The sequence below is a fragment of the Chenopodium album genome, chromosome 16 (assembly GCF_948465745.1).
Source record: "Chenopodium album chromosome 16, dcCheAlbu1.1, whole genome shotgun sequence".
Lineage (NCBI taxonomy): Eukaryota > Viridiplantae > Streptophyta > Magnoliopsida > Caryophyllales > Amaranthaceae > Chenopodium > Chenopodium album.
The window spans coordinates 5,087,879-5,115,294 of NC_137849.1; the positions used below are offsets into that span (position 1 = coordinate 5,087,879).

General features: G+C 35.8%; 1 protein-coding gene and 1 non-coding gene across 2 annotated transcripts; both read left to right on the plus strand.

Moving 5' to 3' along the window:
• The first annotated feature begins 5,735 nt into the window (after nucleotides 1-5,735).
• On the plus strand, nucleotides 5,736-14,496 carry LOC145583787 (UPF0481 protein At3g47200-like). The gene is made up of 4 exons (XM_081640760.1): nucleotides 5,736-6,109; nucleotides 6,244-7,053; nucleotides 7,100-7,235; nucleotides 14,377-14,496. Exons 1-4 carry the CDS (start codon nucleotides 5,736-5,738, stop codon nucleotides 14,494-14,496), a joined length of 1,440 nt encoding a protein of 479 aa, XP_081496886.1.
• Nucleotides 14,497-26,968: 12,472 nt separating this feature from the next.
• LOC145587100 (small nucleolar RNA R71) lies at nucleotides 26,969-27,075 on the plus strand. Its single transcript, XR_014101137.1, has one exon. It is a non-coding gene; the product is annotated as a small nucleolar RNA R71 (small nucleolar RNA).
• Nucleotides 27,076-27,416: the final 341 nt, after the last annotated feature.

Consider the following 27,416-nt stretch of genomic DNA (forward strand, 5'->3'; position numbering starts at 1 on the left):
TTGATTTCAAAGTCGAATTAAGAGAAATAATATATTGTTGGAAAACTCTGGATGTCTACTTTCTAACACAATTAGAATCAAGTTAATATCATCTTTAGATTCTAAGATATGGCTAAAGTACTAAACTCGATCCAAAACCGATACCTTGCACTATTTCGGAAATATCTTAAGATATAAAAATGATACTGACATAATTTTAAATGGGTTGGAAAGTAGACATCCAGAGCTTTCCAACAGTATATTATTTGTCTTTATACGAGTTCAGAATCAAAAGTTGTGATAAAAACAAAAACCACACAAAAACTGGAAAAAAAACACCTTAAATTTTAAAACTCCACGGGAAGAAACGCGTAGAATTTTATTTTCTTCCTAGGACTTTTGAAAATTCTAGGCGTTTTCTCCTAGGATTTTTGAAAAAACTAGGTGTTTGGCCTACACCCAAAAATTAAAAAAATAAAATAAAAATAAGACACGGCATAAATTTTTGACGATGACCTTAGCTCGCCCTTAGTCGGTGGTGGCCTGGTTTGTTAGGACGAGAGAATGTTTCATTGAGTTAGAGAGAAGAAAAACATGGAATATTGGTGAGGGTACGTTCGTCCATTATAAAATGAGGACGTCGTTTGTTTTTTTTAATAAAAAAAAGAATAATAAGGGTATTTTTTAAAAAAAATAAAATTTATCAACCAAAACCACCTCACACTTTATATATAGAGGAAAAATTACAAACCAAAAACAAAGTTTACAAACCGCATCACAGTAATCCGTACTTGACGGTGCAGTTTGTAATAATTACGAGGAAATTTTGACAATTACCACCTTCGTTCTGTTATGTCCATTTTAGCAATTACCACCTTCTATTTTTTTTTTTTTTTGAAAATTACCACCTTCTATTTTCAAAAACATCAAAAGTTACCACCTTCTTGCCCCCCAACTACCACGTGACGACATTTTGGGCCCATTCTTTCCCTTCTCTCCCTATTTCCCTCACATTTCTCATTCCTATGTGGATTCTCATCTCCCCTTTCACTTTTTTTCCCCCAAACCACCAATAATTGTTCGTCAATTTTGATTTGGAGGAGTGAATTGAAGTGTTTTTGATTGTTTGGGGGAAAAAAAAGTGAAAGGGGGGATAATAATCGAGTTAGGAATGAGAAATGTGAGGGAAATAGGGAGGAAAGGGAAAGAATGAGCCCAAAATGACGTCATGTGGTAGTTGGGAGGCAAGAAGGTAATAACTTTTGATGTTTTTGAAAATAGAAGGTGGTGATTTTCAAAAAAAAATAGAAGGTGGTAATTGCTAAAATGGACATAACAGAAGGTGGTAATTGTCAAAATTTCCTAATTACGAACCTTGATTTTGTGATTTGAGGTCCAAATCAAACCAAATCCGACAATGAACAGTTCAAATTTCAGTCTATATATGCAAAATATCTTCCCAGTCCATGCAAAATATCTTTCCCATAATTGAACTTGCTACAATAATGCTTCTTTATAAACCACGACTGACTTTGTTCTTCATTCTCCGTACTTGAAGACATTTTGGACCTTGCAAGTTGCAACTTTGGAAGGCCTCCAATTTATTTGATTCAAATTAATTTAATGTGACATTCAATTCCTCAGATTCATAGGTTTTTGTTGGCCCGCATTAGTACTCTCAACTCACAACCATCACTCAAACCTTATTCCTTCTTCACTCACAACTTACAAAGTTACAAATCTACATTATTATTGTTTCATCTGTTTTGGTACTACTCTCTCCTCAGTCACTTTTCTACATTTACGGCATGCTCGGATGAAGAGTAATGTGTATGTGTATCTAGAGTAATAAATGTTAAACTAAATAAAATAAATATAAGGGAGGAGGAGATAGTGATGGAGTAATTGTAAGGAGTTTTATGTAATGGTGATATGGTGAACCGGTAAATCGGTAATAGGTGAAGATAGGGGAACTATTATTATTTATTAGGTATATTACCCTCATTGTGGGGGTAATGGTTACACTAGGAGATGGCGGATAACTATTATCTTATTTATGAAAATAATGATTCTTCCACCCCTCTCTTTTCCTCATGTCATAAATACCTTATTTCATTTACTATACAAACACCTTATCTACAACATCACCTATATTCTTTGATGTTACAACATCACCTATATTCACTTGTGTTTTTGCTACCATGACTTTTATTACCCTCCTTTATTTATTACTCCAACCCTAATACCCATAACTTTTTACTCCGTTGTTGAGAAAAATTCTTTGGAAGAATTTATTTCTTGAGAGTGGTAAATATTTTTGCTAATGGAAATATTTTCTTTGAGTAGTAAATAAAAAAAGTTGCTTTGGAAATATATAATTACTTTCTTACATGGGAATAGTCATATTGGAGCCAAATAGTATGATAATAAGCCCTCTTCATTCCACCTTATTTTTGCTGGACAAGAATTATTTTTATTCAACTGATATTCCGTATTATTTTTATTGAAATTAAATTATTTTTACTGAACAGAAATTATAATTGTTGTTTCTCTATTATATTTATTCTTAAAATTTACTAATTTTTACTAAACTAGAATTATTTATACTGAATTGAATTTATTTTTACTAAACTAAAATTATTTTTACTGAACTAAAATTATTTTTACTTAATATTATTTTTTTAAGGTGAAGTGAACAGGGTTTAAGTATATTATGATTGTGAAAATATGGAGGAAATATGTAAAATTATTATTCTATTTTTAAAAAGTTTAGAAATTTAATCACGTAAAATAAACGCCAAAAATAGAATACTTAGCTTTAATTTATTAAAGTAGTATTTTTTTTTAATTTTTTATTGAGGAAAAGAATACTAATTAAGGTCTTGTTCACTTCACATTAAAAAATAATATTTAGTACAAATATTTTTATTTCAGTAAAAATTAGTAACTTGATAGAAGAAATTAATACAAAATCTGTAAAAATAAATTCAGTTCACTAAAATTGTTTTCATTTCAGTAAAGTAATTTCAGTTCACTAAAATTATTTTCATTTCAGTAAAATTATTTAAGTTTGGAAAAAATACCAGCTTAGGCCCTGTTCTATTCACCTTAAAAAAATAATATTAAGTAAAAATAATTTCAACTCAATAAAAATAAGTTCAGTTCAGTAAAATTAATTTCAGTTCAGTAAAAATAATTTCAGTCAGTAAAAATAATTTTAGTTCAGTAAAATTCATTTTTCTTAAAGAAGAATTATAATAGAAAATCAGTAAAAAATAATTTCAGTTCAGCAAAAATAATTTCAGTTTAGTAAGATTAATTTAAGTTCAGTAAAAATAATTTAAGTTCAGCAAAAATAATTTTAGTTCAGTAAAAATAATTTCAATTCAGCAAAATTAAGGTGAAGAGAACGGGGCCTTAAGTAAAAATATTTTCAAATCGGCAAAAAATAAGGTGAAGTGAACAAGGCATCACGTATTTTTTTCATTATTAATATTGTCGCATTTACTTTGTAATTCTTATTTTCTTTGTTAAAGAACATTACTCATTTCGTAATTTTAAATTTTTTTTTTGTTACTCCCTCTATTCCTAGATAATTGGCACAATCGAAATTTACACACATGTCAATGTACTAGTTTGACCTTAGATTAGTAATTCATGTGTGTAGCCACACGTAATTATTATGTATTTGAATGAGTAACCTCATTTATTCATAAGAATAACTCTATTTGTTTATAAAAGTAATTCAAATATTTTATACGAGTAATAAGTACCCGTAAAAAAAAAAAGTAACCCTATTTATTCTTTCGAGTAACCCCTATTCTTTCAAAAAAAAATTTGTTATGACTAATAAAAGTGAATCAACTTTTTTGTTTATGAGAGTAACCCTATTTTCCTATTGAAGTAATCTCTTATACATTAAGGTAACCTCGCTTACTCATTATTAAATTGTTTTTTTTTTTTTTTTTTTTTTTTATGCAAACTCATCATTAAAAAGTAACCCTGTGTAATTAATTACCTTATACGTGAAGTGGCCACATCATGTGATTAGCCACATATAAAATATAAGAGTTTATGTTCAATAAAATATTAACCTCGTTGTCTATTATAATATTTTTTTTTTTTTTTGTCAAATTCTTATGTATGGTTGGCCACGCCGTGTGGCTAGCCATTATAGGGGTTACTTTTTTTAGTGTTATAGGGTTACTTTGCTAATGTTATAGGGTTACGCGGTTATAGTGTTATAGGGTTACTTTGCTAATGTTATAGGGTTACGCGGTTAGTGTTATTAGGGTTACTCGTTTAGTGTTATAAGGTTACTTAGTTAGTGTTATAGGGGTTACTTGGAAAGTGTAATAGGGGTTATTTTGTTCTTTTATAAATGGCCACACGGTGTGGCCAGCCACACACAAAACGGACATTTTTTTTTTTTTTACGTATTCAATTCTTTATATTATTTTAGGTTAAAGCCCATTAATTTTCCAAAAAATATATAGCGATCAAAGTGTAACACTTAAATAATAAAGGGAGTACTTTTGATTATAGGTGTAAAACAATAATGTCAAGCAGAAGTTGAAAAGCTGTATAAAACGTAAACCAGTCCAAGGCAAAGAATTACACATACATTTTACTAATAGTTTTAAAACTTACAAAATATTTTTCATTCACAGTTTATTTTTATTTCACTCTCTTGGGGTACCTTGCGAGGCGCAGTGTACGTGTTGAATCAAATTGTTGCTACAGCTTTGCAATTAGCCGTAAGTCCCCGCAATTGTTTTTCATATAATTTAAATATTAAGTATTTTAATATGTTGTCTTACATTTTATTAAGAAATTATTATGAATAACAAGCTTTCAAATTTATTTCTTTATTTTGCTTTTTTAGTTTGTCTCATTTAGTTTTCCCCATATAATATACTCCTTATAATTGAAGGAGAATCGCTCTGATATCCCTTACATTGGTCCCATTTTCTAAACCTGGTATAGTGGTATTTATTTAACTTTCTTAAAATATATTCGTTAAGCTTAAATTACTATTGAACTTTATTACGAAGTATATGAGTTTTTTTTTTAAAGTCATTGTTTTTTAAAGTTATTGACTTTACAAAATCTATTTGTTTCGCTAAATATAATTTATTTTTGCTGAAGTAACCATTTTACGATAATTTTTTTAGCAGCTACTCCCCTGTTTCATAATGTTATTTGCATTTTGATTATGTACTTTTGTCAATGTATGTATTATTTTTATCATAATTAACTTAATTAATTGAATTTTAATATAGAAATTAGTGTTTTTTTTGTTTTTTTTTTTTTTGAAAAGATATATGGAGTAGAAAAAAAAAAGTTAATGGCTTCTTTATGTGTTTACATATTGAGAGTATATTGAAGATTGACTACAAAAGATATGCACAATATTTATCATATATTTAACAAAGATTTTCTCATCTTATAGATATGACAATAATTTAAATAAATGAAAACAAAAAACGAAAGGAATATTAATTTTTAGTGGGAGAATTAAATGGCCTTGATCCTACCAAATTTTTTTTACATCAACCATCAAACATAAAATTAAAATTATAGTTCCAGTTGGTGGTGAATTGAACTTGCTGAAAGGTATAAAGTTGAAGCATTGATAGGAATTTGAAAAGTGTACTCTATCTATTGATTACATTCTATACTTACTGTCTCATTAATATATTAAGAAAATTATTTGAATAAATCAAACATATACTTACATTCTACGATTAATACAGATGGAAAACAACACTCTACAAATTGAAATAACAGAGCAAGATGAAAAGAATGAGGTGCTAACTTCAATGCATAAGGAGCTGGACTCCTTGAATATTTCCTTTAACGAGAATTGGTGCATTTATAAAGTTCCTGAATATATGTTGAAGGGGCATGATTATTTTTATCAGCCTTTATTGATGTCAATTGGTCCCGTATTCTATAAAGATCCAAAACTGGAAACCATGCAAAAGGTTAAATGGATTTACTTGAATTGCTTCCTTCAACATCCTGATAATGCTCGTCAAAGCTTGAATACTTACATTGAATATGTAAGGGGTAAGGAAGAGGAAATCCGCAAATGTTATGAGCAAGAGTTTAAGCTATCTAGCGATGAGTTTGTTAAAATGATAGTGCTTGATGCTTCATTCCTGATCTACCGTTTCATGAGCAAAACTTTTTCCGAGTTTGATGTACCTTTAGTTGGGAATAATTTAAGAGCAAAAACCAAATTCCTTATTTTGTTCTCAGAGGTATCTATGATTTAGCATTTGGTGATATCATCTACACACCTAATACTCTTATTAAGGCTACTCTTAGATTAATTGATATCCCTGGAAGCAAGGCTATCAAGAGTATTATTGATGGTAATAAAATCATAGATGAAACAAGCATTCAACACTTGGTGGATCTCCAATGGATGTGTTGTAAATTTTCTTTGAGCACATCATTCTGCAACCAACAAAATACAAATCCAATAACAGCTGGTTCAGTGTCATACATACATAAGGTGGTGTCTTTGATCTGCCCGTCATCATTCTGTAATAGGCTGTGTAAGCGTCATCTCAAGACGAAAACTAATGATTATCATTCTACTGGTCGTCTTTGTTACACTGCCAAACAACTATTTGACGCAGGAGTCACATTTGTGGCAGGTGAAACTGACAATCCACTTGATGTTTCATTTGCTAACGGGATACTCACCATTTCGAAATTAATTATATATGATTCCACAGAAATTATCCTGCGGAACTTGGTTTATTTTGAACAGTGCCATTATTTGCAAGATACTTACTTCACTGATTATATTCTCTTCCTTGATCATTTGATAGACACCGTGGAAGACGTGCAAGTGTTAGTTAAAAACAAAATTTTTAGTAACAGTCTAGGAAGTGCTGATGATGTCGTAAAGCTTTTCAACAATATTGGAAAAAATGTGCTTGAATCATACAAGGTTTACTCCAATGTCAGCAATGCTCTGAATCGCTACGCTTCAAAACGTCGGAATCGATGGGTGGCTATTTTAAAGAGCAAATACTTCAATCATCCATGGACAATTTTGTCAGTGATCGCTGCAATCATACTTTTTGTGCTTACTCTTTTACAGACTATTGCAGTTTTCACCTACAAGTAGTCCAACTGCCATTGCCAATGCTCAACAATTTGAAGATTCTTGCCGATGCGGCGGCCATGTCAGCTACTGCAATGAAATCAGAGACTTGAATCATATTCATGGTGTTGAGGTTTTTTTTTGTTCTTTTTTTTTTTTTTTGTGTGTGTGTTTTTTTTTACTTCTTTTCAAGATGCAACCTAGCTAGCTATTTTATGTAAATTTGATATTAGATCGTAATTGTAATAATTTAATGTTGTATAAGGTAATATAATAATACATTAGTGCAATGTTATATGCCTTCAATTCCGAGATTAGTAACATAAGATATCATTTACGTAATTTTATTATACTAACATGTTTAGACATGCCAAGTTTGATTATTAATACATTATTGGGATATTTTTAGCATTAACAATCTACTATTGTTGTCGTTTAAGAAACTATCACCAACAACTTTTTTTTATCTTGTATATATTATTATCTATAGTTTCAAAAAACATTACGGAGTAAATTTTTCCACCAAATTGCCCATGCCCCTCCTATCTGACATCATTGTGGACCCTACTAACGATTTGTATCGAGAAGTTTGTTCATGTGTCATGCACATGCAGTATATCATCACATTTTCACATTATTAAAACAAAGTTGAGCTGTCAAAAACTGACCTGACCGAGATTTGAACCCAACCTGTACCCGGACAATGGGGTGAAACTAGTGACCTGTAACCCGTCCTGAACCTGACTATATGTTAAGCGACAACAAATTTGATCCAATATTTTTTGACTTGAACCCGAACCTGCTCCCGACCTGACAGTACCCGTCAACCGATTTAATCCGACCCAAAAGCAATCTGTACCCGAACTAGTACCCGACCCAATTAGAATTGTACCCGAGTATTACTGGAGGTTTATTAAAATTTATATGCCTTTTGTTCAACTTATATACTAGTACAAATCTGTAAACCCACAATCCGATTAAGCTTGTATACATTTTGTTCTCTATTACTTATATATAGGTTTAATAAAATTTGGATAAAACTGAACAAATTATGGAAGGCGTAATTATATAGGTTCAACTTACACTACTAAAATTCGACCAAATTGCGACCACCTCAAACGGTCGCAGAAAATAGCAAAAACGGTCGCAAAACATAACTGCGACCGTCAACGGTCGTAACATGGCGGTCGTTATTCTCTTGGTCGCAAAAAAAACAAAAAAAACAAAAAAGAAAAGAAAACCCATCACCCACCCACCCTTGACCCAGATCCATCGAAACTAGATCCCACCCAAACCACCACCACTGCCCACCCTAAACAACCACTAGCCGCCGCCCTCTACACACCATCACCTTTGCCCACCTTCAACCACCAATACCCACCACCACCCACCAACCCTTAACCCAGAAAAACATAAATTTATCAAAAAAAATTATCCCAGAAATTTAACCAACAAAAACATTCGATTTAACAAAAAAAAAACCATATAATTTTGAACAAATTTACAAAAATCAAACAAAAAATCGAAAAAAAAGCAACATAAATTAATCAAAAGAATTTAAAACACAAATAAAATGCACAAAAATTAAATAAAAAAAAATATGAACACAAATCAAACCCACAAACACTAAGCGAATTTTGAACAAAAATTCAACTCACAAAAACCCACAAAAATTCGAACAACAATCACACAATTTCGACAAAAATCGAACCACTATTCGAACAAAATCAACAAAAATTCGAACCAACTCAAACAAAAACACACAAAAATCGAACCAAAACTCAAACAAAAACACAAACAAAAATCCAAAAAAAATTGAACAATCATAGAAATTAGAGAACAAAATAAATCAACAAAAAGTGAAAATAAACAAAAATATAATAAAAATTCAGAGAAGAACACACATACCTTTCACAAAAATTCTTCCTCTTTAGGTTTATATGGTCAAATTCGACCATAAAAACTCCAGATCTGGAATTTTTATGGTCGAATTTGACCATTAATACCAAACTTTGACGAAAATACAACACCACAATTCCTAAGAAAAAAATAAAATGAAGAAGAAACAAAGAAACGGAAATGGAGCGAAAATCCTAAGGAATAAGAACGAGAAGGAGAAGAGGAAAGAGTACGGGAGGGAGAGTAGGAGGAAATTTAGAGAAAGAGAATTCAGAAAATAGGAGATGAGAGTGAAAGAGGAGAATGAATTAGAGAGAGGATCAATGTGAGAAGGAAGGGGGAAGGAAAGAGAGGAGATAAGGAAAATGAAGGAAGAGTAGCGGCTGTGTAAAAAAAATAGGGTTAGTGTAAGTTGGAATCCGTTTTATACCCTATTTTAAAAATTAAAAAAAAATTGCGACTGCTAAAATGGTCGCAAAATTAGAAATCTGCGACTGTTTTAGAGGCGGTCGCAGATTATGACATTTACGACCATCAAAGACGGTCGCAGATTATGATATTTACGACCGTCTTTTTTACGGTCGCAGATTATGTTTCACGGTCGCGGATTATGACATTTACGACCGTTTATGACGGTCGCAAACGATTTAATTTAATTTAGAATTATTTTTAATTGTTCTAACATCCTAGCGACCGTCTAAAAGGCTAAACACGGTCGCAAAACGGTCGCAAATTTGCGACCGTTGTCAAAGCAGTCGTAATATTGCGACCACATAAAAAGCGATCGCAAATTTTATAATTTGTGACCGTTTTCCAGACGGTCGTAGAAAAACGGTCGCAATTTAGCCGGATTTTAGTAGTGTTAATTGAGCACATTGATATTTATTGGAAATGAACTTGAACCCAAACCCAACTCAACACTAACTCGAACCCGAATGTACCATCTATTAACCCACGTCACTCAAACCTGACTCACACACAACCCGAACCTGAAATTGGATCCGATCTGAATTTGGATCGAATTGAACCCCAAATAAATCTGAAAAGGTGAACGACCCAGAATAAACTAAACTGAAATTGACCCGACCCGAACTTGAACCTGATATGAGGCTAGATTGACCCGACATAACCAGATCCTAATTAAACCCAAGACATGATTTGACCCAACCCAAATCCGACTTGAACACCCGAATCGACAACTCTACTATAATAGACGAAATCAAAGCGATTTAGGAGGTGTCAGGAGCTGGTGTTGGAATTTCACGGAACACAACGAGATGAATCCTGGGATCATATAATATTGTGTGGACCCATATATGACCATTATCCGACAACGTAAAGGCCCCGTGAGAGCTTATAACCCATACAAGAGGCGTGTATATGAAAACGGGTAAAATGACCATTTAAAAGAGAATTGAATGGAATCATCCAATATGCCCTTAAACGATCATTTTACCCATTCACCACTTGCATTGATTTCGTAAACTCAAGCCTACCACGGACGTTTATGACAATATATAATGATCATATATGGTTTCAAACGGCATTATATGACCCCGAGATGTATCCCTTAATATTTCAAGGCTTCTCGCCACCGGGCCCCGAAACCTCAAAATTCTTCAAAAAAATGTGGATTATAGCCTTCAATTTTGTAATTTTTTGTCCTTTTCGCCCGGAAATAAAAATTCCGAGATGTTTACCATGGTCCAATACCCTCCAAGAGTCCAATTGGGTCGGTGAAACCATCCAATATGCCATTAAACGGTCATTTTACCCGTTCACAACTTGAAGGGATTTCGTAAAATCAAACCTACCACGGACGTTTATGACAACATATAATGATCATATGTGGTTTCAAATAGAATTATATGACCCCGAGATGTATCCCTTAGGGTCTCAAGACTTTTTTCCATCAAGCCCCAAAACCTCAAAATTTCCTCAAAAAGCGTGGATTATAGCCTTCCATTTTGTAATTTTTTTACCTTCTTTCGCCCGGAGCTAAAAATTTCCATGATGTTAACCAGGGTCCCTAATACTCTCCGGGAGTAAAATTGGGTCGGTGCAACCATCCAATATGCCCTTAAACGATCATTTTACCCATTCACCACTTGCATTGATTTCGTAAACTCAAGCCTACCACGGACGTTTATGACAATATATAATGATCATATATGGTTTTCAACGGTATTATATGACCCCGTGATGTATCCCTTAAGAATTAAAGGCTTCTCGCCACCGGGCCCCGAAACCTCAAAATTGTTCAAAAAACGTGGATTATAGCCTTCAATTTTGTAATTTTTTAACCTTTTTTCGCCCAGAAATAAAAATTCCAAGATGTTTACCATGGTCCCTAATACCCTTCAAGAGTCCAATTGGGTCGGTGGAACCATCCAATATGCCATTAAACGGTCATTTTACCCGTTCACAACTTGAAGGGATTTCGTAAAATAAAGCCTACCACGGACGTTTATGACAACATATAATGATCATATGTGGTTTCAAACGGAATTATATGACCCCGAAATGTATCCCTCAAGGTCTCAAGACTTTTCGCCACCGTGCCCCGAAACCTTAAAATTTCCTCAAAAAGCATGAATTATAGCCTTCAATTTTATAAGTTTTTTTACCTTTTTTAGCCCGAAAATAAAAATAGACGAGATGTTTACCATGGTCCCTAATATCCTGTGGGAGTCAAATTGAGTCGGTGGAACCATCCAATATGCCCTGAAACGATCATTTTACCCATTCACAACTTGAAGTGATTTTGTAAACTCAAGCTTACCACGTACGTTTATGACAACATATAATGATCATATATGGTTTCAAATGGCATTATATAACCCCAAGATGTATCCCTTAGGGTTTAAAGGCTTTTTGCCACCGTGCCCCGAGACCTCAAAATTTCTCAAAAAGCGTGCATTATAGCCTTCAATTTGTAAATTTTTTACCTTTTTTCGCTCTTAAAGAAAAATTGACGAGATGTTTACCATGGTCCCTTATATCCCTCGGGAGTCAAATTAGGTCAGTGGAACCATCCAATATGCCCTTAAACGGTCATTTTACCCGTTCACAACTTGCAGTGATTTCGTAAACACAAGCCTACCACGGACGTTTATGACAACATATAATGATCATATATGGTTTCAAACGGCATTATATAACCCCGAGATGTATCCCTTAGGGTATCAAGGCTTTTCGCCACTGGCACCCGAAACCTCAAAATTCTTCAAAAAACGTGGTTATAACCTTCAATTTCGTAATTTTTTGACCTTTTTTTCGCTCGAAAATAAAAATTGGCAAGATGTTTACCATGGTCCCTAATATCCTCCGGGAGTAAAATTGGGTCGGTGGAATGAACCATCCAATATGCCCTTACACAATCATTTTACCCGTTCACCACTTGGAGTGATTTCGTAAACTAAAGTCTACCACGGACGTTTATGACAACATATAATGATCATATATGGTATCAGACGGCATTATATGACACCGAGATGTATCTATTAGGTTTTCAAGGCTTTTCTCCAGTGCCCTGAAACCTCATAATTTCCTCAAAAAGCGTGGATTATAGCCTTCAATTATGTAATTTTTTGAACTTTTTTAGCCCGGAAATAAAAATTGCCGAGATGTTAACCATGGTCCCTTATATCCTCCGGGAGTCAAATTGGATCGGTGAAACCATCCAATATGCCCTTAAACGATCAACCCGATCACAACTTAAAGTGATTTCGTAAACTCAATCTTACCACGTACGTTTATGACAACATATGATGATCATATATGGTTTCAAATGGCAATATATAACCCAAAGATGTATCCCTTAGGGTTTAAAGGCTTTTCGCCACCGTGCCCTGAAACCTCAAAATTTCTCAAAAAGCGTGGATTGTAGCCTTCTATTTTGTAAATTTTTGACCTTTTTTCACCCGGAAAAAAAATTGACGAGATGTTTACCATGGTCGCTAATATCGTCCAGGAGTCAAATTGGGTCGGTGGAAACATCAAATATGCCCTTAAAAGATCATTTTACCCGTTCACACACTAGTAGAAAAATAGTCATTGGCACCGATCAATGGCCACCGGTTTTTTAAAACCGGTGGGAAAAAAAGGAGAAAATTATGCGGGATTTTGAGGGAAGATTATTGCCCCCAACCGAACCGGTGGGGAAAATGTTAATCCCACTGGTTCAAAACCGGTGGCAATAGTAAAAAATAAAAACAAAAAACACCCCTCTATTTTCTCTCTCTTTCTGCATTATCTTTCTCTTTCCTCGACCCTCGATTCTCTCTCTTCTTTCTCCTCTCTCCTCAACTAGATCTCCCTCTTCTCTCTCTCTTTCCTCTCCGGCCGTGCCGCCGTCCAATCCACCTCGCCGGCGCACTCTCCTCTCAGCTCTCTGTCTATCTATCCATCCCACCTTGCATTCACTCTCCTCTCAGCTCTTTATTTCTCTCTTTCATTTACCCTCGCACAACCACCAACGCCGCCGCCAATTAGAACCATGCAAGCATCAATTGGCCACAACCACCATCGATGTCGTCTTCAATTTGAACCAAATACAAAAACAACAAACTTGAATCAATTATCGATTCAAAAATCAGAAATTTGATGTTAGGGTTTCCGGGTTCTTTGGCTTTGCGTTTTGGTCCAATTATTCAGGTTAAATGCCTTGATTTTTTTGCGTTTTGGGTTTAATTTATTTGGTAGAATAATTGATTGAATTCAGGAAAGAAATATTCTTGATTGTGTATGAAGTATGAAATTATCTGTTTTCTGAATGATAATTAAGATAAATGAGGAGTTGTTCCATTGTTCTGTATGAATTTAGTTGGTTAAGGTGGGTTCAGGTTAGGGTTAGGGTGGGTTGAGGTGGTGGATCAGGTGGGTTAGGGTGGTCAGTCTGGTGTGTGGGTTTGGGTTAGGGACTTAGGGTGGGTTATGGTGGTCGGTCTGGTGTGTGGGTTCGGATAGGGGTGGGTTGAGGTTGTGTGTTTGGGTTTAGGTGGTGCATGTGGTGGGTTATGTGGTTGGTTAGGCGTGGTGGCTGTGGGGGCTGCCAGCGGTCAACTTTATATTGACTGTAATTTGTTTGGACGATTAGGTTATTTACTTGTTGAAATTGGCTTCGTAAACATTGATTGATTAAGCTATATGAATGTGTTAAATTGACTGTGGGTATATTAATTAATGTCTTCATTTGGTTGATTTTTTTTTTATCTATTTTTCCTGTTAATCAAAATCTCCATTCCTTGCCCTGTTCTGCCGCGACCTTGAATATCTAAATCGTGGTATGAATCACATAATTTAGTTTTTTTAGGGATTTGGATAATCAGATTAATTGTATTAATGGGAGAGCATTTGTTTAGTTTTTGTTTCAGAGGTATTGTCACACTGTCCTTGAAAAGGGTCCAGAAGTTGAGTTTTTTGAAGAGCTGGGTCCTAAAGCAATGGTTGCTTCTGGTAATTATCCGAGTTTAGCTCTATCTTTCAGCATTTGAATTTATGTACTCCGTATATGTTTATTTCTCAAGCTTCATAGATGCATCATTTTTGCTCAAATTATAGGCTATTTCACATCTTAGTTATATGTACTCCGTATATGTTTCCCCATTTTCCTAACGTCTCTAGCACGTGTTTTCTTAATTATACATATATGTAGCCTGTGATTTGGTGTTTCTTCTTGTAATGGTTTTGTGAGTATAGTAGTATCTAATGTGATTTTGTTAATAATTTTGGATATAAATTCATATGATTACGGGGGCTACAACGCACTTACATGTGAATTGTTTTTTGCACTCCAAGATTTGGGTTTTAACGTTTTAAGTATGGCAGTGAGCCTGTACTATTTGTTTCAATTCTGTCCCCATGCATGCTCCGTGTGAGTATTGCTTTTTGCACTCCAAAATTTTGGTTTGTATGCCTTTGGAGAGAGCCAATTTATCAAGTCGTGCCTAGATTTTCATTTTTATAAATTAAAATTATAATCCAACAATTCATTTTATCTCTCTTTTTTCATTTATTCTCTCTAGAATCTTCTCCTGCTGATTATTATTGATGAGAATATCATAAATGGGTGAAATAATGGATATTGAAGAATCAGAAATTGAAAAGCTTCCAACTGATCTTTTGTCTCATATATTCCTCCTTTTCTCTTCTTTCACTAATTTAGCTCAGTAAGTATTTTTTATTTTTATTGTCACGTCAATTGTGTAATTTAAATTTAAGATACGCACTAGTAACTGTTGGAAATAGAAGTGGAAGTAGTACGTGATGGGTTGCAAGGATGAGAGTATTATTGCATGAAGTGAATTACATTACATTGCATGGCTACTCCTACTCCTACTCTTATTTATAGTAGGTGTAAGTCGGTTCTTTCCACCGACATACTACTATACCTTTACTCTAGATCTTTCTAGGTGACTTAACATTATCTAGGACTTCCCTCTAGGCTAGATTTTTTCTTAGATTTTTCCTAGATATTTTCTTAAGCCTATTCTAGAATATTGTAAAATAGCTTTAACTAGAAATTACAAGATTTTTCTAGATTAGCTATTAGCTTATTTTTAACACTCCCCCTTAATCTGAAAAAATCTTGTACACCAAACTGTATGTCGTCTTCTCAAAATATTCTTTCGATTGTTTGTTGATGCTATTGTCACCAACGGCCTCTGATATTGTTTCTTTTTTCCTTGTCACCGACAAGTTCTTATCTTGACTTTTCTTCATGTCTTTGTGTTGGTACTCATGTTACCAACCTTAATTTTGTTGTTGAATTTTGGTACTCGTGTTACCATCTTTCTAACTAATCTGATGCTCGTGTCACCATATCTCCCAAATTCTCCTTTCAAATATATCTCCTTTATTTTTCCTTTTAATTTTGGTGCTCATGTCACCAAATATTTCTGCTTTTCATTATCAACCTCCTTATTTTCAAAACAAGCTTTCTTCATTATCTTCCTTGCCAAAATTAGCAATTTTCACATCAGCTTCTTGAACCTGCAATTCTTTCCAACATGGCCAACTTTTTGCATGTCCAACATTGTGCTTTCCCTTTAAAGTAGCAATCTGCACTATCATGGTTAGTTCTCTTACAAATTTTACAAAATAATTTATTCTCCATACCTTTGTATTTTGGTGAATCTTCTTCATCTTCACCCTCGGCCTTCTTCATGGACCCATTTCTCTTGATTTCTCCTGGTTTAAGGGAAAATTTTGCTGCAAGCGCGGTCTCCATCATGTCTTCATCAATACTTTGACGATTTTTTCTTTGTTCATGGGACTCCAGAGATCCCATAAGTTGTTCAACAGTTATGTTGGATAAATCTTTTGTTTCTTCAATTATTGTAACTATATTATCAAATTTGTCATTTAATGATACTAGAATTTTCTTTACAATTTTTTCATCCGAAATTTCTTTTCCATATGATTTCATTTGATTAACAATCTCAATAATTTTTGAAAAATAATCTTTAACCAACTCATTATTATTCATCCTTAAATTTTCAAAATCTCTTCTTAAAGATTGAAGTTTAATACTTCTCACCTTGCTATCTCCCTGGAACTCTTGTTGTAGAATCTCCCATGACTCCTTTGCTGTATTAGCCCTCATAATTCTTGGAAAAATGGTATCTTTCACCGCGTTTTGTATGAGATATAATGCCTTTGCATCTTTCATCCTTTCCTCCTAAAGTCTCTTCCTTTGAGCATCACTTAGGCTGCTTTCATCTTCAGGTTCATTATAACCTTTGTCGGCATAGCTCCATAGTCCATATGACCTTAGCATCGTCTTCACTTTAATTTTCCAAAAATCATAACTTTCTCCCCCAAAAGTTGGAATGGGAAAACTCACATTGTTATTGGCCATTATATATTATGTTGTGTTTGGGATAATATGTGTATGATATTATAGGAAGGCTATGGGTATTTGTGGCTCTTGATACCAAATGTTGGAAATAGAAGTGAAAGTAGTACGTGATGGGTTGCAAGGATGAGAGTATTATTGCATGAAGTGAATTACATTACATTGCATGGCTACTCCTACTCCTACTCTTATTTATAGTAGGTGTAAGTCGGTTCTTTCCACTGACATACTACTATACCTTTACTCTAGATCTTTCTAGGAGACTTAACATTATCTAGGACTTCCCTCTGGGCTAGATTTTTTATAAGTTTTTTCTAGATATTTTCTTAAGCCTATTCTAGAATATTGTAAAATAGCTTTAACTAGAAATTACAAGATTTTTCTAGATTAGCTATTAGCTTATTTTTAACAGTAACTAGTAACTTGACAATTAAATCCTGGTTGTTGTCGGCAGAGGAATTAATTTCCACTTACGACTTTTGAATATTTTTTATTTTCTAACATGTTTATGTATGTAAATGAAGGGCAAGTTGTGTGTGTAAGAAATGGAGGGAAGGGGTGAAGCAATCAATGAGAAGGAGGCGAAGTTTGAGCTTTTCTGGATGTAAAATGGATGATGCCTCTATTTCTTGCCTTGTTCATCTTGCCTTCTCTCTCAAGGAACTTGACATGTATGACCAGTTTTTAATTTCTTTATTATTTCATGCTTAAAATTCGTATTATTTTATTTATCTAATCCTTTGTTTTGGACAATAATTGAATCTTTCAAACAGAGTTTGATTTTTTTTCTTCTTTAAATATACTTGTATGTTTTTGTGTTGTTGGGTTTACTCTAAACTCATATGATTGGATGGAGTAACAAAATAAATCTGATTATTTTACTGTTAAAATTGCATGATCCTTCTTGACTGAGCTTAATATAAAGTTTAGTTTATATAAAGCTAAACTCAATGAATACTGAAAGAAGGCTCTGATCTGCAACAGTGTACTTAGTTTGCTTGAACAATGTTCTAACAGTGTACTTAGTTTGTATAAAGCCAAACCCAATGAATGCATTTGGTTACAGGTCTCAAGAGCTACTTCTTTGCAGCACCTCAACATTGGCGGAACATTTATCACCGATGAATCTCTATTTGCCATTGGAAACAATTGTCTACATTTGAAGGTTTTTTGTAATATAAACTGGGTTATTGTAAGTATTAAAGTAGTTAATTAAGGATAGTTTTTTGGTAGTATGTTGGTCTGATAAATTTGCATTTGTTCATATCATGCAGACTATAGTGTTATTTTAATTTTTTAGACAAAAATTGTAATATCACAGCATTTTTTGTGAAAATATGTAAGTTTATACATATGTTAGTGTTTATTTATCAATTTAAGTGAAAAAAATGCAAAAAAAAAAAAAAAAAAAAAAATTATTTTTTTTGGCCATTATTGGCACCGGTTTTGAACAAGAACCGGTGCCAATAACCCTTTTAAAAAAAGCGGGAAAGTTATATTGCCACCGGTTACTTGTTTTTGCCACCGGTTTTGAACCGGTGGCTTTGTATCTGACTATTGCCACCCCCCAAATGACCACCGGTTCAAAACCGGTGGCACAAGGGGGTTTTGAACCGGTGCCCAAATGGTTTTTTCGCCTAGTGACAACTTGCAGTGATTTCGTAAACTAAAGTCTACCACGGACGTTTATGACAACATATAATGATCATATATGTTTCTAAAGGCATTATATGACCCTGTGATGTATCCCTTAATTAGGGTCTCTAGGCTTTTCTCCACAGTCCCCTAAATCTCAAAATTTCCTTAAAAAGCGCGGATTATAGCCTTCAATTCTGTATTTTTTTTACCTTTTATTCCCGAAAATAAAAATTACCAAGATGTTTACCATGGTCCCTAATATCCTTTAGGAGTCCAATTGGGTCGGTGGAACCATCCAATCTGCCTTTCAACGGTCATTTTACCCGTTCACAACTTGTAGTGATTTCGTATACTCAAGCCTACCACATACGTTTATCACAACATATAATTATCATATATGGTGTCAAAAGACATTATATAACCCCGAGATGTATCCCTTAGGGTATCAAGACTTTTCGCCACCGGGACCCGAAACCTCAAAATTCTTCAAAAAACATGGTTATAGCCTTCAATTTCGTAATTTTTTTGACCATTTTTCGCTCAGAAATAAAAATTTCCAAGATGTTTACCATGATCCCTAATATCCTCCGGGAGTAAAATTGGGTCGGTGGAATGAACCATCCAATATGCCCTTACACGATCATTTTACCCGTTCACCACTTAGAGTGATTTCGTAAACTAAAGCATACCACGGATGTTTATGATAACATATAATGATCATATATGGTATCAAACGACATTATATGTGACAGGGTAAAGTCGTATTCCCTAATAAAAAATAATTACCTAATTCGCTAACTAAAGTAGATAGGGAAGTAGGGTCGATCTCCACAGGGAAACAAGTCTTTTTACTCCTAATTAAATATTATACTCTAAATTATTTAAGTAACCAATATCAAAAGTTGAATATGAAACTAAACTAAAAAGAGTAGGAAAAGGGAGAAAATAATATATAAAAGGATCTAGGGCATAGGTTCACCAATAAATAATATTCCGAGGTAAAAGAGGGTAATCAATCATTGACATTGCATAAATAACATGATTAACAGGCTCTCGCAATTTATTAACCAACATAGACCTAACAGGCTCTCGCAATTTACTAGATCTAAGTTCTTATCGAAAATAGCCTTTAATATCAAATTAACATCTGCTCGATTCATCAATTTAATATTGCTATACTTTTACAAGCCGCAATTGTAAAACATTAAAACAATCCAATAAGAAATCATCATGCAAAACCAACAATCAATAATAGTCAATCATCAATGCATCAATTAACCAGATTGTAAAGGGCTCGCGCTACTTATTACAATCACACAATTAATTTACCGGCATTAAATCTCATCTCTCGAATCTTGACTTAACCATTTATAAATTAACTTGCCTATTGAAACTAGACCTAAACATTAATTCTCATCTCTCGATTCTTGAATCAATATTGTTAAACTCATGCATAAAAGATAGGCCTAATCTAGTCACAGAGCATTAAATCAATCAATAGGAAATTAATCTAGCATTGATAATCAACAACAATAATTTACCCCTTCATATTTTATTAGATCCCCATAAACCCTAGAAATTAAACTACTCACGCATAATTAAATATAAACTAAGCAAAGCAATAAAATAAATCATGATCAAAGGAAAAAAATAAATAACTAAGATTAAGGGAAGAGAAATCGTCACCAAAACAAATATGGAATTAATCAAAGAAATAATAACAAAGGTTTAGAGAGAGAGTTTAGAGAGAGAAAACTAAGTAGAGAGAGAAAGTCTAAGAGAAAGGATTAAGAGAAGAAGAAGAGGTTCCTAAAATCGTATTACGGAGGAGTATTTATACTCCGTACAAAAATCCTAAACTAAAACAAATTAAAACGACTCTAATTGTCTCCTAAATAAACACGCGCCCGATCGGGCGAGGCACCGCCCGATCGGGCGCGCCTTTTTATCTCTAATAGCTAATCTCGCGCCCGGCCGGGCGCGTCACCGGGCGCTTCTCCCGCCCGGCCGGGCGCGCCTCCGGGCGCCAGCCTTTTTGGCCGGGCGGATCAATTGGGCCAATATTTGGACTTCGATTGGGCTCCAATTCTTCGGGCCAATCTGGGTTTCCTCTTTGGGTCTTGAATACTCGGTCCAAACGCCCCGGTATCACATCTACCGAGCCCTTAATCACCGGTTCGATGTCTCTAATCGGCCCTGGGCTATAAACTCTGGTCGTGCTTTTCCAATGCTCGCGATTGCTCCTAAATATCCCGGGAAAATACTCCAAAAGCATAAATCCCTACAAAAGTCAACCAAATCTACGAAAACACTAGAAAACACCAATTAGTAATAAAAGTGGCTCTAAAGAGCCAAAAACACTACTAATTATGACCAAGGGACGGGGGTAAAATACTATATAAAATGGATACATCAAACTCCCCCAAGCCAAACCTTTGCTTGTCCCTAAGCAAAGATCTCATCAATGAATCAATAAATATGCTTCACCCCAATAAGTAAAAATCAAGCACAAACGATCCAGGGTAAATCAAATAAACACGCTTCAGAGTCAACCAATCAAATCCATCCAATTACCTTTCTTCCCTAACAATTGTCAAACAGAGCAAACCACAAGAGCATATAGAATTCAAGACTAGTGCTCACACACTCGACTCTCATTTATGTGGCGAGTAAAAGATGTACTCGATCGCTCTCCAACCACCCCTTTAATGTGAACAATGCCCTCCCAACTCACACTCTCGTGTGTATAAAAACAATGAACACTCAATCCTACTAGTCGACTCGAAATATGCCAAATCATAACTTGCATTGATAAGCAACACTTTCACATTCATACAATTCTATGCACAAAGGTCGGAAGGTCTTTAAAGCTGGTAATGTAAGGCTAGGGTAAAGGGTAGGATAAATTTGGAAATACGTGAGAGAAAAGCTATGCTTAAAGGAGCCAATCCTAATAAAACCCATGATCAAAAATAAATAATGATCAACATCTCCTACATAACCAACTCTAACATCAACCAAATAAACTCCAATCATAATAAATAATCCCAACACTTACAATTTCACTCATAAGATATAATAATAGAGTAATAGAGTGAATAAACAAACTTTATTTTCCAAACTTGAAATTTTTCCATTGAGGCTCAAAATTATTCTTTACAAACCTCCAACTAAAACATTTGAACATTTTTTTTCTTTTTTTTTTCTTTTGAAGTTCGCTTATTTTTTCACATTTTTTTTTCTTTGAACTTCTCTTTTTTTTTTTCATAATATCATGCTTTATTTTTTTCAAGAAAATATAACTCTCAAACTCATCAAAAATAAACATGAACAATCAACAAAACTACTTCTCAAAATCCCACCCAAATTATGCAAATAAATAGCACACTACAAACTCCCTCACCTCACTCATTAATAGCTTCCCCAAGCCAAGCTTGGGACTAGTAACCAATGGGGCAAAATAGGCTTGTAATATGGCTAATAAACAACAAAAAGTCAAGGCAACAACATGGGTAGCAAGAAGGGAACAAATGTATCTACAATATCTGGAGGCTACCTAAAAGAACAAATGCCTTCGTCCTCCACAATGTGCATAATAATGAATCATATAAACATTACTTATAGTTGCAAACCAATACTCAAATTCATTGACATACCAGGAAAAATGGAACTATCACACATTCCTTACCAAATCAACTAGTCAAGCACTATATTCACAAGTAGTTGGACAAAATTGACGCATGTAAAGGTTTCAAGGCAATCAAACATCATATCATGATCAACTAATCCACAATGCCTATCATCAATTACCAAGGATCAAAACAAATTTCTAAAGTAAGGGGCACAGGGAAGCATAATTTATAATTCATTGGAACGTATTTTTGGATTTTTTTTATTTTTCAAATTTTTTTGTATTTTTATATATAAATAAAGCAATAAAGCTAACCTAGAAAGCGAAAAATCTAACCTAAGAAAACAAACCAAAAATAAAAGAAAAGAGAAAAGAGAAAAATACCAAACCAAAATCTCCCCCAAGCCAGAATCAGACAATGTCCTCATTGGCTCGGAAACTAGCCCAGCATAGCTAGTCCTCATCATCCTCGTCCATCGAGCCGAAGCCCGCACCTCCTGCACCACCTGCACCAGAAGAGCTACCAACAAAATAGTCAGCGTGAAAACTCCCCCCCCCCGCCGGTCCTCCGAAAGGAATGTCCTGCCCGTACCCGAAAAAGGAAGAATAGTCAGAGTAAATACCACGGGCAGTGGGATCCCTACCGTATCCCTGGGGTGGAGGCTGAAACCAGTCAGGGTGGATAGCGTCGTCGGGAATGTTGCCCCGACGAGCATAATCATCGTACATAGGGTAGAGAGCTCTACCCTGGTTCCTCTCTAAGTACCCTAACCTGTGGTCAATAGAGCCCACCATCCTCCTAAGGTCAGTCTGTGCATGCTCAATACGTCCTAGGGCCTGACCTATACTCTGAAAATCCCAAACTGGGTCAGAGTCAACATGAGGGACGGAATGAGACATACGAGGTGGAGAGAAGGCCATCTCGGGCTGGGGCTGAGGTGGTGGAACTGGTGGTGGTGGTGCCTGTCCCCTAGCGTTGGCAACTAAAGCATCATAGGTGTAAGAAAGTTTCCCTGGGGGAAAGGCGGTCAAGTCTGGACTGGGAAGAGGAAAAATGGGCAAAGGTTGCTCGTTCCCAGTCCGAATACACCAAAAGGGTGTCTGCTCACTATCCGGCCTAACCCACCCCACATCCTCAAAATACCTAGCAGTCATGTAGGTATCTGGTCCACAGTTAGTCAGCTGGTGGGGTCCGTCTACTACAAAACCGGCCTTTTTCACCGCTAATCGAGTGATAAGGCCACCTAAACGGATAGGGGACTTGGAAGTGGTGCTGGCTGTGGCATGCCGACTCAGGTGATGAACTATGAACCTGCCTATGTTCAATTTCCCGAACCCGTATACATAATGTCCTATTATAGCTAGTTCGTTGGTTTGAGCGTTATGAGGCTCGGCCCTACCCAAGAAACACAATCCCGCAAACCTTTGCCAGATTTTCGGGACAGAGTGGTGAATGGGTTTGGTACTAGCATGTTGGGGGTCGGGGGCAGGTAAACCAGTCAAAGAAAAATATAAATCACCCATTTTATAATCTTCATGCCACTGGTGAGATAATTCAGAATTTAATTCAAAAATTTTACAAAATTCAACAAAAGTTAAACTAATATTTCTATTGTTTAACCTGAAAAATAAATTAGGTCCATTCCTACTACTAACAACATGAAAAGTGGACAAAAATTCACATGTAAGTTCTCGGTATGTAGGATAATGCATGTCAACGAATTTTCTCATGCCAATATCATTCAAAAATCGTTTAACATAATCAAACAAACCATATGATTCTAAGGTAGGGCGGTGTAACCACCGAGAAGGGATTACCTCACGACCGACCAAATGCTCCAATCGTTCTTTCTGTTCCCGACTCACGATCCGGATCGTCGGCCAATACGGGAGTTGTAAGTCTGGTTTGTACTCCTCCCTCGAGCTGGAGCTCCTACCAAAAATTGATCTTGCCCTCTTTGAAGCCATGTAGAGAAATGGGTCGAAAATATTTTGAATTAAAATTGAAAAATTTTTGTATGAGAGTGAAGAGGATGAAGAGAGGATTACAAATATATAAAAAGTTTTGAATTTGGATTGGTAATGGAGGAGAAATCTTAGAGAGAAGTTAGGGAAAATTTGAGTTTTAGAGAGAGAAAGTAATGGAGGAAAGAAGAAATGAAGAAAGAAAGAAGAAGAGACGCGGAAGCTCGCGCCCGGTTGGGCGGTGGGTCGCCCGATCGGGCGATCTGGCCAAAATTTTCCATCTTGTTCTCGCGCCCGGTCGGGCGCCATTCGCCCGATCGGGCGAAATTTTGCCCAGAAATTCTTCACTTCTCGCGCCCGATCGGGCGAGGCTTGCCCGATCGGGCGGACAAATTAGTCCGTAAAAGTCAAAATTCGCGCCCGGTCGGGCGCCTCTCGCCCGGTCGGGCGAAATTTCCTATTTTTGAAAACTGCTCTCGCGCCCGATCAGGCGAGCTTCGCCCGGTCGGGCCCGAGACTAATTCGAGGAGAGCTAATTTCCTTCTGTTCTCAAAAAGATGTCTAACTCTTTTCCTTCAAACCTGTACAAATACTAAAAAAAACTCATTAAATTCCCTCATCTCTCCTCACCTAAGAAAACTAAAAGAAAAACTGGTCTAAAAAACATTAAAAATACGGGTTGCCTCCCGCAAAGCGCTGGTTTATCTAGGTCCCGCACGACCTTCTTACCAAGTATAATTCCTAAGACCCTTGGCCTAACGCTTGATCGGGTGGTTTCTCACCCGGTCTAGCGATGTTTAGGCTGCGATGCGGCTTCCTGACATAACCTGTGGGACGCCAAGTCGCCTTATCTGGTGGATCCTCCATGACTTGGACTGGGGGATCTTCAATGCTACGCACTAAAAACCCTTCTTCGATCGAATGTTGCTTCAAATTGTCATTGTGTTCAACACTTGCAACTCGATCTGGCGGAACACTTACCGTAGGCTCGATTCGCACAACTTGCTCTATCGGTTCCACTTGTTCATCCTCGAAACTAAGACCAACATTGTAGAATGCTCTTTCTATTGCATCGACTTCCTTCTGCCATTTGTCTATCTCATCTGAAAGGGATGCAACACAAGATACCGCCTCCAAGGGATCTTTTTCAAGAGCTTGGGGCTTATTAGAATACTTTACAACCACATTAACACTGAAACATTTCTCCTCAGTCATGGAGCTTTTGAGGGTATTATTCAGATTAAAAACCACTTTATCGTCCCCTACAGATAGTGTTAGCTTACCACTTCTAACATCTATGACTGCTCCTGCAGTGTTAAGGAATGGTCTACCCAAAATAATTGGGGTTTTCATATCCTCAGCCATATCAAGAACAAAAAAGTCTACAGGTATATAAAATTTACCTACTCTAACGGGGACGTCCTCTAAAACACCGAGGGGGTATTTGAAAGAACGGTCGGCCATTTGCAGAGTTATATTGGTAGCTTTTAATTTACCCATATTCAACTTAGAACACATAGATAATGGCATGACGCTAACACTAGCACCCAAATCACATAATGCATTATCAATCAGTATATTACCAATATGACAAGGGATAGAAAAACTACCCGGATCTTTCAATTTAGGTGGAGACTTATTTTGAAGTACGGCACTACACTCTGCAGTGAAAGCTACTGTCTCTACCTCACTAATAGACCTTTTTCTCGTCAAAATTTCTTTCATAAATTTTGCATATGAGGGGATTTGTGTGATCAATTCAGTAAAGGGAACTGTTACCTTCAAATCTTTAACCACCTCCGGGAACTTACCAAACTGCTTATCCAAATTTGTCTTCAATTGACGATTGGGGAAAGGAAGTTTGATAATTGGCTTTTGAGCATTCTTCTCTTTGTCTGGAGTAGCCACCTTCTCCCGAGTTTTACCCTGCAATGTAGAATTAGATGTGTTAGTATTATCCTCTAGCCCTGTAGGGCTAGCAACTACATTGTTTGGTTTAATGGAATCAAGATTAGCATTATTTAATAAAATAGGTTCATCAACTCTGGGCATAGAGGGCCCTTCATAGTTTGAACCACTCCTTAGAGTAATTGCAAATGCTTGATCCGTAGGCCTAGTCGGCTGTGCCGGCAAGGCTCCCTGTTGGCGTGCTTGTAGAGTAGCGGAGAGTTGCGCAATTTGATTATCTACAATTTTGTTATGCGCTAGAATTTGATCAATTGTCGCATCTCTGCTCTCCATGTGCTTTTGCATATTGACCAACATTACTCTAATTTCCCCCAAAGAAGGGTCTGAAGATGAGGGGGGTTGTTGTGGTTGATTCTTTTGGCCAGCATTGGGATGATAGTATTTCTGCTGCTGTTGCTGTGGCACCTGTGGTTCTTGTGGTGGTGGATTTTGAACTTTAGTGCTCCGGTAGGAAAGGTATGGATGATTCCGATACCCAGGATTGTAAGTGTTGGAGTATGGGTTATTCTGCCTATAAGCTTGGAAGGCATTAACTTGCTCCACGGAACTCCTGCAATCCTGCTCCCAATGACCTATAATACCACAATTTTCACAGAAAGCCTCATTAGAATTATTATTAATCGTAGAAACATTAGCTACATTAGCAGTGCTCAGATTATCTAATTTTTGACAAATAGAGGTCAGTTGAGCTTGCAAAAAGGATACAGAGTCGACGCTATGTTTCCCCTTGTTAGCAAATCCTCTGGGATTCCCATATTGGGAATTATGTATCGCCATATCTTCAATAACCTGACCTGCATCATCAACATTAAGATTCATAAATCTCCCACTAGCTGCAGAGTCTAAAATTATTCTAGAAGAATTTCCAATGCCGTTATAAAAGGCTTGGATTAACTGCCATTGTGCTAAATTGTGGTGAGGGCATTCTCTTTGTAGGTCCTTGAACCTCTCCCAAGCCTCATATAAAGACTCATCGGCTTCTTGGGCGAAGTTCTGAATCGCACTCCGTAGTACTGCTGTTCTCTCTACAGGATAATATTTGTTATAAAAATTCAAAACAAGAGTTTCCCAGTCAGTTATACCAAGTGTAGTCCTATTTAAACCATTAAACCACAATTTAGCTTTTCCAGTTAAAGAAAAGGGAAAGAGAATCTCCCTGATTTGGTCTTGAGTGACCCCGGCTTGCCTTATGGTGTTGCAATATTGACAATAGTCGGCAATGTGAAGATTCGGGTCTTCACCCTTGGCTCCACTGAATTGCTTCCTCTCTATCATCGTTATAAATTGAGGCTTGATTTCAAATTGAACCCCATCAAGAGCCGGAGTAGGGGTGAGATGTGGAAAATCTGTAAGCT